The following is a 14,204-nucleotide window of genomic DNA, read 5'->3' as shown; positions in this document are numbered from 1 at the left end:
GTGAAAATGTCAAGAAGCGTGCAAAAAAAAGATCTGCGTGTGTCTTTGGTGCGTAGATTCACCTGATCTTTCAGCCTCTTGCTCTGCCAATAGCTCAGTGTGGCGTCTTTATGTGCACACATGCCAGCGCCTCAATCACTGTTTTTGTTTTGTTTGTTCGTGCCTAACTTGGCGTGGGCATGCGTGTCTGCGAGTGTGAGTCAAAGACAAGTGTTTGACTTTTTTGAGCAGATCTCATATCTGCCTTTCTTCTCCATTCCCTCCTTCATTGCTTTTGTTCTTCCGTCTCTTAGTTCTTCACACGTTTGCTGGATCTTTTTTTGTTTTTTTTCTCCACCTAACTAAAATTCATCATGAAAGCATCCCATGACCTTCTGAGGCCAGATATAGAAGGAAGTGTCTCATTTTTGTTTTGTTTTTATTAATTTTGTCATATATATATATATATATATATATATATATATATATATATATATATATATATATATATACCGGAGGGATGAACACCTTTCTTACAGAAGCTATTCCCTTATTTGGGGCTTTTGAAGACATATATATGGCGGTATATAAATATGGTCCTACCCACTAATATATATATATAACTTGGAAACAAAGGTGCAGTTATAGATGCGTGTCAGTAACATCAACCATGCTGGAACAGGCTTTGGAGTATTCTGGCACACACAGTGTTGGACACAACCTACACATATCAACACACACACACACACACACACATACATAGAAATGGTCACATGCATGCAGACAGAAACCACACATACATCAGTTAACAATTAGCCATAAGTGTGCTTGACTCTCTATGTTAAGGACCCATCCAAAGATTGGTGATGTGGGATGAGAGGTATGAGAAGTGAGAGATTACTCACCCTTTTCCGATACGCCTACGTGCACACACACACACACACACACACACACACACACACACACCTCGTTCCCTCATCTCTCTGTCACGTGCTTAAAAAACAAAATCCTATTTTGCGTTCTCTGGCCCACACATTTACACTGTGACACAGCGAGGTGCACGTTATGAGTGTAACTAGCTCTGTAGCAATGTCACATAGCCGAGTCCCTGCCTAATCAGGCCACTTACACACACACGCACACACACACACACACACACACACACACACACACACATGCACACACTTTGCAGAGGCCATGTGTTGGGATGGCGATAGAGGGTTGGCAGTTGGCAGACAGACAGCAGACGCTGTTCTTCGACATCAAACGTCTCAGAGCAGAAACTCACTTTCATGCCTTCTCTCTCTCTCTCTCTCTCTCTCTCTCGCTCTCTCTCTCTCTCTCTCTCTCTCTCTCTCTCTCTGTCACACACACACACACACACACCGTCAGGCTCCCACACACAAACACAATAACGCACATTTCCTCTGATCTTCCTGCCAGAACTCAAAGACTTAGAAGGACCAACACACACACACACACACACACACACAGGAGCAGGCACATACACACTAACACTTACCCAAGCGATAAAAAGTGAATTAAATTTCGTCAGCCATTGTTTAAACCGACTCAGTGAGACGTAAGCACAAGTTTCATGTGTGGCTTGAAAGTGATTCAAACTATTTTTTTCACCCTCAAGACCGAAACCAGTCGGGCTTTATGATCTTGACTACAGCCCAAGACAGACACACGCAAATATAAGAATACATTGTGTAAAGAAGACATACATTACAGGACAGTGAATCACAGGGCTGAGGAATTAAAAGGACAAACCTGAATACATTTGTAGGGAAACATAACCAAATCAGGTGAGTCTATTCGGGGCACTAGTCATCACTCTCCACCACCATCATCAAAATCACCAAATTAGGAAATATCATGTATTCTGGTAGAGTGCCAGAGACTTGGAAAATCTACATCAAACGCTGAAGCTCAGCTGTTTGTTTGTGGGAGAAGAAAACCTCACAAAGGGTGTGTTCACACCTAACCAACAACTAACATGTTGGTGTGTTTGCCTGTTCGGCTCGGTTCGGTTCTCTTTGGACTGTCGATCAAGCTCACTCTAAGCAAACCGACCTGTGGACTGTGAAACACGATCATGTGACGAGCTAAACCATTATTAAATGAATTAGCTGATCGTGGGAACTGCGAAAGTAATCAGTTTGTGTAAAGCAATTCTCCTCCTCAAAATATTACATCGCAACTTGCTCCCGTCCTGTGTCTACATGTCCATCATTATTCAGGTTATGAGGTTCTAGTCTCATCTAATAATGCTCGTAATGTCTTCATGCTCTCTTTGTGACATCAGAGACTATATATGAACACAGAAAGTGCACTAAATCTCTATGAGATCCTCATTTGTCAGTACCTCTGCACATATAGTTCCTCCGAATGGCTATTTCAATCGACTCATTTATAAATGTAATGTTTTGTTGGTTAATCAAATTAGACTTCGGCATCGACTCCATGCGGGAGAAAACGGCAGAAAAAGAATTGAAAGTGATGTAAACGTCTTGATTAGACATCGGCTTAGCTTCACTGAATACCGTCTCTCTTATGCGTGATGGATTAACGGTAACGGACAGTGATAGAGGGAGGACTCAGACAACAGACAAGATGGAGAGATATCACACTGATATGATTGATAAGATGAAAAGTGATTCATCGACTCATCTTGACCCAGCGACAGCTGCAAATTGAGCCACGGGTGGCGAGCCGGCGGAGGTGAGATTGACTCCTTGTGTCTTGAGAAAAGTTGAGAGGAGGACTCGAGATGAATCCTGTAAAATAAATCAGAGCCAGGGGAAGTCGGCAAACCTGCGAGCTGTGCATTTCTGTTCATTGAGCTTCACCTGCCTCTATTTAACTAGAGATGGTTTATTTAATAAGCGTCGGGCCACACACACAAACACACACACACACACTCACAACCACAGATCCAAGCTGCCTTCACCTTGAGGCAATAGGCTGACTTAAGATGCAGTATTGATTCAAAGAGTAGCTGTACACTGTGTGTGTGTGTGTGTGTGTGTGTGTGTGTGTGTGTGTGTGTGTGTGTGTGTGTGTGTGTATTGGGGATCGGGCCATATTTATTCGACGCTGTTTGCATGCTTGTTTTTCGTGCACGTGCAGTGTGTGTAGCCAGCCTCTCCTCTGGAGAAAGTTGCTCGGCCCCTCTGCCCTTCAAAGTCATTTGGAATTCATCTGCGAGCCTGACCCTGACAGCTGTTTGTTTTTCCTCTCCGGGGAGGAGGAGGAAGAGGAATGGGGGAGGTGGTGGTGGTGGGGGAGTGGTTAATGAGTGAGAAAGTGATGGATATGGGAGAGGACAGAAGAAGAATAGAAGAGAGAAACTTAGGGTGAAAACTCTGGCGAAGCGGCAACAGTTACTGTTTCTGTTCCCGCCCCGGTGGCTCGCCGAACGTTTGAGACACACAGGACAATAAGCGGCGCTCTGAACGGCTTCCATCAGTATATCCCTCGTAGGCCACTAGCTCCGATGTGTTGAATCTGCGCGGCGGCATGAATGCAAAGCGGGGACAGAGACAGCCCGAGATAAAAGGACGGTGCGAGCAATCCCTGGGTGTAAATATAATTTTTTGATGGGGAGGAAAAAAGAAAAAAAATAGTCAAAGTGTACTGTATAAGTGTGTCATCTGGGATCGGCGCAGTAAAGAGACAAAAAAAAGAAAGAAGTAAAGCCTCTACAGCTGAGTATGCTGAAGAGGAAAACCCAGTGGGATGGAGAGTTTTTTTGTCTTTTGTCTGTGTTGGCTGTAGGTGTAAGCGGATGAGTAAATGGACGCAGAGGAGGAAGGAGGGAGGAAGGATGCTGGGCGATGATGTCTTGAGCTACAGCACCAAGAGGAGAAGAGGAGGAAGAGGGCAGTCATAGGTGATAAGAGAGGGGGGGGGAGACTCGTGATTGGCTAAATGGGCAGAGAGGGAGAGGTGTCAAGGGAGAGGTGCGATCCTATTTTTACACCTCTCTCTTCTGGGAGCCCCTATTCTCTCTATATATCCATCATAATGACAGAAACCCCCCAAACTCACTTGTTTCCCCCTTTTTTTTCCCTCCCCCTCTCCCATCTTTTCTCTCTATTTTTACACACATTGTATTCTCCTCTTCCAGATTTTTTATTTTTATTTTTTATTTGGAAGTTTCTAGAGCGTCTGCTGCAAATGAATTAATAAAGTGTACATGCAGCAGGCCGCTCACATTGAAATTGCTTATTGACTAACAATGACTATTTTTAAACATGCACAATTCACCCAGACAATGAGCTTGCACGTGCTCGCAACATTTACAGACACACCCCCCCCCCCCCTTCACTCCTTGGTTGATTCCTCTGCTCACAAGTCCTGTGGTCTTCTGCGTTGTCACAAGCAATTCATTTGGCCATAGCTTGCGTGTATTGATCGGTATGGCAGAGGCATTGTAATCTATTCAGTCTGGTAAAGAGGCAGCGTTCATGTCCAGTAAAGAGCCAGAAAAGGACATGCACACATTTTCCAGCTGGAAAGCAATCCCTTGTTCCCTAGGAAATGCATGTGCGCTATCTTACAGGATCTTAGCTAATTACTGCGTGCGCAATCGTCTTCAGTTGTGTCCACGAAAAGTAAACAGAACTTATCGACTTTAATGTTTATTTATGGATGGACACAAAAAAAAACTCTTCCCCAGAATTTGAGAATTTATGTGTGTGCCTTGGTGTCACGCAGGGATAGCCCGCCTTGTGTTTCGTTTGTGTACTTGCCCGCGACAGGTTTGTTGCAGCCCTGCTCGGGTGCACGCTCTTTGTTGGGAGTCTGATTAAATTCCCCATAAAGGGATTCATCATCTTTAGCGGGCAGAAAAGAGAGAAATTACAAGCCCCATCAATCGTCGTGTTTGATCCTTTTCTCCCTCCGTGTCTTTGGCCCTCTCTATTCTCTGTATCCAGGCTTCTGTTTAGCCGCCTCCTCCTCTGGCCCACCATGCCTGTGATGTTGGGAGGTGATTTGTCTCTATGTGAGAGCTGTCCTATCCCCTCGTTTCTCCTTTCGGGGCCCGGCCTCCTCATCATCATCATCCAGATATGTGAGCGCGTGAGATTTAGCGGGCCGGTGTCTCTTTTATTTGTGTTTTTCTTTTCTCTTTTCATTAGGGGCATTTGTGTATGCGTCTATCAGCCCTTTCTGACTACACCTATCTTTTATGCGTATTTTACGTTGAATATTATTCTGTGTGTGTGTTGCATCCGGGGGGAAAAAAAAGTGAGTAAAGTGTTTCAGCCCACCTAAAGGGAACCAGACGGGTGGCATTTATCAGAAAAGCCAACGTTTTGTCACAACAATTAGAGCTGCAAAATTGATGTTGTGTCACGCACAACTGCTTGACTGCGGTCAGGAGTTTGAATGCACTTTTGTTTTTTAGCCTTTTCTAAACCTACTCCCAAATTGTGGCACTTGGAGAGAGAGACAGGATTCATACTCAACCCAGCGCCCATGAATCTCAACCACACACTTGTTGGAGTTAATAGTCTGTCACCTGACTGCACATAGATGAATTCTGTCGGTAACGATGGCGATGTCATTACACTGCTATTTGTAAAGTGCATGTATGATTGACCATTAAGCATTGCTAATACACCAAACAAGGATATATTTCATGTGTTATATCTTATATGGTTTGTCGAAAAGTAATTCCCCAGGGAGTTAGACCTCTTATAAACCAACTGTTCTAAAACTCCAAGGACAACAGTTCTTTGACGTTGGCTGTGTAAAATGCACTGTCGGCGATTTAGAGCCAGTCGAATGTATTAAACCATGAGCCTTTGTCACCCAAAGGGACCTTCTTAAAATCCTGTTTATGAGCAATTCTCATAAAATTCGGAAAAGTCGTGAAGTTTCAAGCTGATAAAACGATGTTACGTAAGTTTATCGACCTGTAAGAAGACCCAAACAGTATTAGACAGTCATCTGCAAAGAATCAAATAAATCTTTATACAACGTATTCCTTTTCAACCAGACACTAATCTAATCTCAAGGTTGACAAATTGTTCTTAAACCGCCTTCAACATATTACTGTTTTCAACCTAGTTAAGTCAAAACAGCCACATTCAATCAATTGTTTTTGTTTGTTTGTTTTTTAATATTAGATCAAATATTTTTCATGATTTTCATGTTCATTTATAGCTCTGGCAACCAAACGGCTACGATCCGTGGGTCAATAAGCCTGTCAATCAATCGATCGGTTGCTTTGTGTGCGCTTGTGCCTGTGTGCGCGGCGCTGACCTGCTCTTGACAATGGGCTTTTGTCAAAAAAAAAAAAGGACATTTGAGTACTCCCGGAGACGTAAAGGTCAAGATGTGAGGTTCCCCGCTGAGGAGAACACGGTGGAACCAGGACGGCTCTCCGCACTCACACACTGCGAGGCGATGACCTTCTCTCACTCATCTCATGTTTCACCAAATCCCTTCTTTTGGCTTCTCATGAAACACAACCCGTCTATCTGTGTGTGCGCATGGGCTGTTCGCTCAAGGCAAACAGTCAAATGAGCGTGGAGATGAAGGCAATTTGATGTAGTCATGCTTGGATGTGTGTCTGTGGTGCAAGGTTCAAATATCTTATTTGAATTTGTGATACCAAAAAAAGAAAAAATTCAGCCTCAATCCCACTTTTTTTTTGCTTTTTAAACCAGGTTTTTCAAACACCCTGCACTGCTTGGATCATGTAGACATGAGGCATACTGTATATCTTTTCAAACTCCAGTATTGTTTTTGACATACTGAGCAAAGGATTTCTCTCTCTTGTTTGTCACATCAGCTACAGCGTAATGCATGTGTGCCTGGCTTTGTTTTCTATTGTAGTTAAATTCAACAGTGTGAAAAGCCTCCAAAGTCACTTTTGGGAAGAAAAACATCTGCTAAATGGTCACATCTCGCTCTCAGTACCGTAGATGAACCAGACTTTACCTGGTGTGTGTGTGTGTGTGTGTGTGTGTGTGTGTGTGTGTGTGTGTGTGTGTGTGTGTGCGCGCGCGCTTGGCAGTGCAGAAACCCTGGCTAACCCCCTCTGTGCTTCCCAATGTCCTGTCTCTGAAGAGCTATGACCATTAAGCAGCTGTTCGCGTCTAAAGCCACAGAAAAAGCAAAAAAATTTAGAGAGCTGCGAGAATGCAAATGAGTCGCGGTATGCGCCAAAACTTCTCCTGGGGGTGACACACTGTTAGGTCACAGAGCGGCACAGTACATGTGCTGGCACATGCAAATGTGCGCTCACGGCCCCCACACGTGCACAGCCCGGTTAGACTCCCTATTACGAAGTGCAAGGATTCTCCTGAGTATCAAGTGATCCTGCTGTAACTACATTTCTCTTGGAATTGGAAAGCAGAGGCTTTAGAGTCCAATACGTCTGATTAAGCAGACTCCGAGTGAATACTTCTACTGTAACTCCCCGTCTCCAGCGACACTTTCCTATTTGTGTTACTTTTTTTTTTTATGTAGTGCCTCTGTTTTACACTGTAATTGTTTGGTCTGTTAGGGTGCAAGCGTTATTACAAAAGAAGAAGGGTATCACGCTGTGCACCAAAACAAGGACATTGTTCTGAGGACACTTCAGATTTTTTCTCAAAGCGGCTCCATTGCGCCGCTGTCCGTGGTGCTGAAACTAGGCTTGAAGGTGAAGGGAGGACAGGGAGTTTAGAGGGAAGAGGGTGGGGGGTGTTTTTTTATGTCAAGAACAGCAAGCAAAGCACACTCTGTGCTGATCTCCACGGGCTTGAGCGAGCCGTCTGCTAAATGACTGTAAAAATGTCGGCAAACGACTCCGAATGCCCACACACACAAAAAAATAAATAAAACAGGCCTCGCAGGTTCTGCTCTCTTCCATGTTTTTAGCTCAGCCGCGGTGATGTGCATCATTCCTCCGACGCTCCCCTCTTTTTCCCTGAGATGTGATTAGTGTATAGCGGAGTCAGCCTCTGGGTAATGAGAATACATGGTGAAGGGTATAAAGCAGTTGATGTTATTTTTTTCCTTTCTGTGCTTTAGTTTTATTTATACTTAGACTTCCAGCAGGCCGACACGAGTCATTCTTTGCCCTGTGGATGAGAGATTTTCTTTTCTTTTTTTTTTGTATTTGTGAGCATGGATGACTTCTTTGTGTAAAGGTTTGTGTGTGTGTGTGTGTGTGTGTGTGTGTGTGTGTGTGTGTGTGTGAGTGTGTGTGTGTGTGTGTGTTTGTGTGCAGTGTACTCCTTGTGCTCCCACCCTAATAAGAGCTTAACCTTATTAATCACATTAGCGCTCTGAGGGTGGCTCTGGCGACACTCGAACATGCCCGCGCAGACACGCCGGCACTCGCTCAGACATGCGCACATGGGCAGAAGGCACGTCAGTCTGTCATTAGTTAATAGCTCATTAGCACAAGGTGATTAATTACTTTGGTGGGGTGTGGGCATGATGACAAGGGGGGGGTGAAGGAGGAAGGAAAAGGACCATGGAGAGAACGAGGCTTTTCGCTGAGGGAAAAGAGGGAGATTTGAGGGGGGGGTTATTCTTGTAGAGCGGTTTCACCGCTATCGATTCTGGATTCTGAAGGCTACTGCAGGGGCCACTCAAGCATGTGTGTGTGTGTGTGTGTGTGTGTGTGTGTGTGTGTGTGTATGTGCATGTGTGCGCATGTGTGCGCTGCTCGCCTCCTCCTGGAGGTGTTTTGCCGGGCTGTGTTTTTTCCCGTGTCTCGCGGGGATCAGCTGTAAAGGTTAACTAGTCTTTTCTTAAGCTTTCAGCCTCATGACAAATGACCGTGTTCAACCCATGGGGGCACCTTATAGCACACCTTCTCTCTCCATCCATTCCCCTCTCCCTCTCTCCCTTTCCCTCTCTCTCTCTCCCTTTCCCTCTCTCTCTCTCTCCCCCTTCACCTGCTCTCCCTTGGTGTTTCACTTCAGGAGGCAGGTAGAAGGAGGAGAAGCAAGAGGAGGTAGGTTGATGGGAATAGGCAAGGGTAAAGGGGTGGGGGGAGAACAAAAAACTGTCACTGAGGGACGAAAGGAATTGTGAATAGAGATGGAAGAATGGAAGAAATATAAAACAACATGCCGGGAGTGTATAAATCGACAGCTTGCAGTTCAAACTGCCCTGCCTGAGTTTTTGAAACCGGACATGAACCCTAAGAGTGTAGAAGTGAGATAAAGAAAGAGAGGGAGCGATTGAGTCAATCTGCATAACAGGCCTAATGAGCAGAGGTTTTATCTTCATCTCAGACACGATCCTTGTTCACTTTAGTCCGTGCGACCTTTCCATGTGCTCTCTTTTCTTGTTCCTTACCACATGCTTCTTCTCCTTACATCTCTCCCATGCAGCCTCACGCCCTCAATGCTAAAGCGTAGAAAGGGTATCATGGACCCTCCAGTGGAAGCTTCTGTGTATCCCACCTATATGCACCTAATATATATATATATATATATATATATATATATATATATATATATATGGTTATACAGATATGCCAGGTATAACAATCCTAAATGGCACTGATAAATATCCAGCATCATAAAGTGTTCACGTGTGTGTGTACATGTGTACATATGCGCACGTGGGGGGGGGGGGGGGGGGGGGGGGGGGGGCGCGCTCATGCCAGCGCGTGTGCGTGATGGAGTATTACAAGGTGTTGTCAAGAAAGCAATTTGTTTCTGTCTCGGATGTTTTTTTTCCTTTTTTTTTTATCATGACAAATCGACACAAACCTCATCTAGAAATCCAGCGTCTCCTCCTGCGCTCCCGCTGATTCTTCCCTTACGCCACGCTCTCAACTTTAATATGATGAAGTCATAGCCGTAGAAACACCCCCCTCTCCCCACCCCTCTGCCGTAAATCGAGGCCCTCAACACCTGCGCGTGCAAGCAAGTGTGTGTGTGTGTGTGTATGTGTGTGTGTATGTGTGTGTGTGTGTGTGTGTGTGTGTGTATGAGTGTTCGCGTGCGTCGCCTACATTTGAGCGTCTGCGACTCGTTGAGGATGATGGATGGCTTCCGAGAATGTCACGTGAAGAGGTGGAAAATGAGGCCGACAGCGGCCCTCTGGAGGGGTGGCTCGTGGGTCGGCCTTCGCCGCACTCCTCTCCTCCTCCTCCTCCTCCTCCTCCTCCTCCTCCTTCTCCTCCTCCTCTTACACAGTACACACCTGCTTTGTGTCAGCTGTAGGCTCCCAGCACTTTGTGCTGCCGTTCAATGTTCTCTTTCTCTCTCGGATGGCGGCTTTTATTTCTCCGCATTCATGCGTTCTTCTCGTAACCTTCGCTGTCCACACTTGTTTCACGACAAGTAAGAATGGAAAGAAATACTGTCTTGCCATTAACCAGCCTCAATGTCCTTCCTCTTTAGCTATATTGAGTTATCTGGAAATGTGCATGAACAGCTTTCGTGGCGCGGCGCCGTCTAAATGCATAACGTCTGACTTAAGCGACGTGTCAAATGCATACTGAATGTTGATCAATGTGCTCAGTGATGTAGGTTTATGTTAATACTCCAGTATGTTGATGAGCTATAGATGACCTCAGCCCCGTTGGCTGGTACATGACAAGACGTCTGCCCTCTGCTGGACACTGCAAGGAACCTCCACTCACCTGGTAACCTGACACCTGAGCTGGTGGCTGGAGCCTGTGAGGGGGACAGAGAGGCGAGAAAACACAGCTTTTGTGTTTTCAGTGGCTCCGGTTCGTCCGTTGTCCTGATGTCAGAGGACGAAATGATCGATCTCTAAGTGTAAAATCATTTCCCCCCCTTTTAGTTTCACGGCGCCTGATGTTGACGTTTGGTTTCAGGGTGAGAGTTTTGTGTGTGTGTGTGTGTGTGTGTCCCCCCCCCCCCCCCCCCCCCCCCCCCCCCCCCCCCCCGCATCGTTTGACATTGTTTCTTTCCTATTTAGGGACATTGCGTGAGATGCGAGCGCGCCCATGTGAGATCTGACATATTACCGGCTTCATCGCCGCAGTGTCCTCTGCCCTTCCTCCCTCCCCTCCCCCCTCTCTGCTCCACCGCCTTGTCTTTTCCTTCCTTTTACCCTCAACTCCGTCTTCCCTCTCCTTCCACCTCGCCTACATCCCTCCCTCGCCCACTCGCTCACTCGCATCCCCTGCATCTCTTTTTTTTCCTCTCCCTTTTTCCCCCCTTTCCCTTTGATGTGCACGCTTTGTCACATTCCCATGATCCTGTCACTCTTTTCACTCTCCAGCGCTCGTGGGCTCCGTTGCCTCCTCCCGCCCCTCTCCGCAGCCTCCTCCTCCTCCTCTTTTTCCCTCTGTCTGCCACTACGCTCTCCCTCTTTCACTGTCTCACCCCTATTCCCCTTTTCTCTCTCTCTCTCCTTTTGGCTCATTCGTTAGCTCCCGCCGTCATCCTTCCTCCCCCTCCATCTCGCTGGTGCGGTGCTGCTGGGAGAGAGAGAGAGGAGGATAGAGATAGAGAGAGAGAGAGAGAGAGAGAGAGAGAGTGTGTGCGCGTTGAGTCTGCTCTCAGTCTCAGCTGTGGGCAGATGGAGGATGGAGCCGCAGCCACATCTCTCCACATCTCTTCTGCTTTGCCTGCCACAGGCTGAACGGCACTCTCTTTTTCACTCTCAGCGTCTCCTCATCCATCCGTTCCCCTACGCCCGAGCTGGCCTTGATCTGTGACGGATTGCGCAAAGAAAAGGACTGAGGACTAAAAACAGGAGAGAGACAAAAAAAAAAACTGCAGTCTCAAGAAAAAAAAAGGGGGAAAGCAGTGCGGGGCTCATATTTCCCTCACCCCCACCTCTGGTGTTTTGGTGTGTGGTGTCCGTCTCCGCAGCTACACGTGTGCAAGTGTGTCGATCCACACCGCGTGAGCGTGTCTCTCGGGCTCCTGCTCCATCGCTCTCTCTCTCTCTCTCTCTCTCTCTCTCTCTCTCTCTCTCTCTCTCTCTCTCTCTCCTCCCGCGCGGCGCTCCGGCACTCAGCTAGCGGATTGTGCTTCAGTGAGAGCTCAGCGCACAAACAGGCGGGGAGAGGGGAGAACGAAGGGCAACAAGAGTGAGGAAGAGCAAACGGCGAGGCGGGAGGGTCGACGGGCGGCGAGGACTTTTGAGACGAGAACCAGGGAGTGAACGGGGGGGGAGATCGTGAAAAGATTGAGAATCAAGAAACGAGGACTCTCAAGGGAGCGGAGAGGAGCGGAGTGTGGAGGAGAGGAGATAAGGGTAGAGGGTTTAATCAGAGGCAGAGACAAGTACGGGAGCGATGCATCACTCGGGCAACACAGGAAGAAGCAAGACCCTCTCCCATGAGACAGGTAAGACCCTCTTTGTCGCTAGTCAGATGGCGTTGTGCTCCACTCCCACCAGACAACAGTGCAAGGACAATAGAGCACCGCTGTAACTCGACTACAGCCAGTTCCCCGTGTGTCCTCTGCCGTGGATGGAGACACACACACACACACATATACACACGCACTCTAAAAAACATCTTGAATTATTTCTAACCCATACATGTTGGATTTGAATGACTCACTGTGATGTAGGTTACAGGCACATATGGAGGAGCGTGTGTGTGTGTGTATGTGTGTGTGAGTGAATGTGTGTGCATGGTGGAGCCGGCGATCAAACGGCATACATCTATATAGAACTTGGCTTTGATGTGCGTTTGAAGTTATGATTGGCATCCGTGAATGCCAGTGCTGTATGTGCTGCCATTCTGTGCGTGCGTGTGTTCCTGTGAGTTTTTTAGTTTTTAGTTTTTGGGTTGGTCATTGATTTGAAGGAGATGCGTACGTAAGTGCGCCCTTGTGTGTTGCCCCCTCCCCTCAAGCCTTCTGGTGAGCACGTTCCAGTTGATTGTAATTACAGTGATTGACAGGTAGCTGATGGCGAGAAACGGACGGGATGCGGGACGCCCCTGTTCCTCTCCAAATCCATAATTTATTCCTGTGCGTGTGGTCCTCAATATTTACAAGGTTACTTCGAGGTATTTGCCTTTCTAATTCAGCGCTGATGAATTGATTGGATATTTAGATGTGATTTCATTTGAAAATCAAAGTGGCCTGATTTGCTACGAACCCCACGTGTGCATGTGCGGGTTATTTGAAAACAGCAGGGGGGGGGGGGGGGGGGGGTTACATTGTGTGTTTTGATGGAACAGCTTGACCTCAGAGAAGAATGTAAAGTGCGTACTACGGTACTGTATCTCTCCGCGTCTGTTTGTGTGTGTGTGTGTGTGTGTGTGTGTGTGTGTGTGTGTGTGTGTGTGCGTCATATAATAGTTGTTTGATTGCTTTGTGGGTGTGAGGGGATTGCTAGCACTCGTCAAGCTAATCAAACAGTTCCCACAGACAATCACAACACGGCACACACCCCTCTCGGCAGCTCTGACACATCTGCCTCCTATCTGAACAAACATTATGAATTTACAAGCCAGACAGGCGTAACATGGGTTGTTTTTGTGTTTTTGGGGGTGTTTTTGCTAGAATATAAAGGCAACATTGTCTAAGGAAATACAGGCCTTTCACAAGCGCGCACACACACACAAACCCACACACACAAGCTCCCTGAACCACCCACATGCATACGCACCGACAAACACACACACACTCACACACACACACACACATCTGTTACACGGATCCGGCCCAGCGGTGGATAAATGTGCCTTTCTGATTGCTGCCACAGACAGGACGTGATTGGCATGGCAGACCAGGGAATTAGCCACGGTTTCCATGGTGACTAATTAGGAGGGTCCTGACTGGTGGGTTTATGAAGACAGATGACAGATCGGTGGTTCACTTCCTGCTCCGCGGAGCGGGCGGTCCCGTCGGCCAGCGGGACCCCCCCTGCCATCTGAGACAGACAGACAGACCCTCCGCGGGCCACCTCGCACTTGTTCAGCCGTCTCCAAGCGCACAAATATGAAAATATGACATGGAATCAAGTGTTATCCCGAGCCAGCAGACGCTTCTGAATCTTAAGGACTCATTTGCATGCCGTGCTCTGAAACATTGTTTTTTTTATGGGATGTGCACGTCTCACCCAGCACACACACACACACACACACACACACACACACATTTACTGTAACTTGCACTTTGGCTTAAACCCTGATAGATTGATGGAAGCATAGTATTTCCTAGCCTAGTAGTAGCTGTAGGCTGTAAACACTCCAGACGCATGCATATTTAGAGACTCATTCGGAACACGACCCCTCTTATGTGACAACAAACAAGTCA

The 14,204-nt window shown here is 46.9% G+C and overlaps 1 protein-coding gene across 6 annotated transcripts in view; it reads left to right on the top strand.

The window, feature by feature from the left end:
- Positions 1 to 14,204, top strand: part of tenm2a (teneurin transmembrane protein 2a) — a 201,230-nt gene that overhangs the window by 82,454 nt on the left and 104,572 nt on the right. For 2 of the 6 annotated variants that reach the window (XM_068714395.1, XM_068714394.1), the window contains exon 1: positions 11,479 to 12,278. The exons of the other annotated variants lie outside the window; for them this stretch is intronic. In XM_068714395.1, coding sequence (XP_068570496.1) covers positions 12,227 to 12,278 — 52 coding nt within the window. In that variant the 5' untranslated portion in view covers positions 11,479 to 12,226. Of the gene's footprint in view, positions 1 to 11,478; positions 12,279 to 14,204 lie in introns of those variants that run through there. 6 annotated transcript variants of the gene reach the window in all.

The sequence above is a fragment of the Cebidichthys violaceus genome, unplaced genomic scaffold, assembly GCF_023349555.1.
Source record: "Cebidichthys violaceus isolate CVI_PGR_0920_01 unplaced genomic scaffold, fCebVio1.0.p SCAF_2, whole genome shotgun sequence".
In the NCBI taxonomy this organism is placed as follows: domain Eukaryota; kingdom Metazoa; phylum Chordata; class Actinopteri; order Perciformes; family Stichaeidae; genus Cebidichthys; species Cebidichthys violaceus.
Note: the sequence above shows the minus strand (reverse complement) of the source record. Positions and strands in the feature narration are given on the sequence as shown.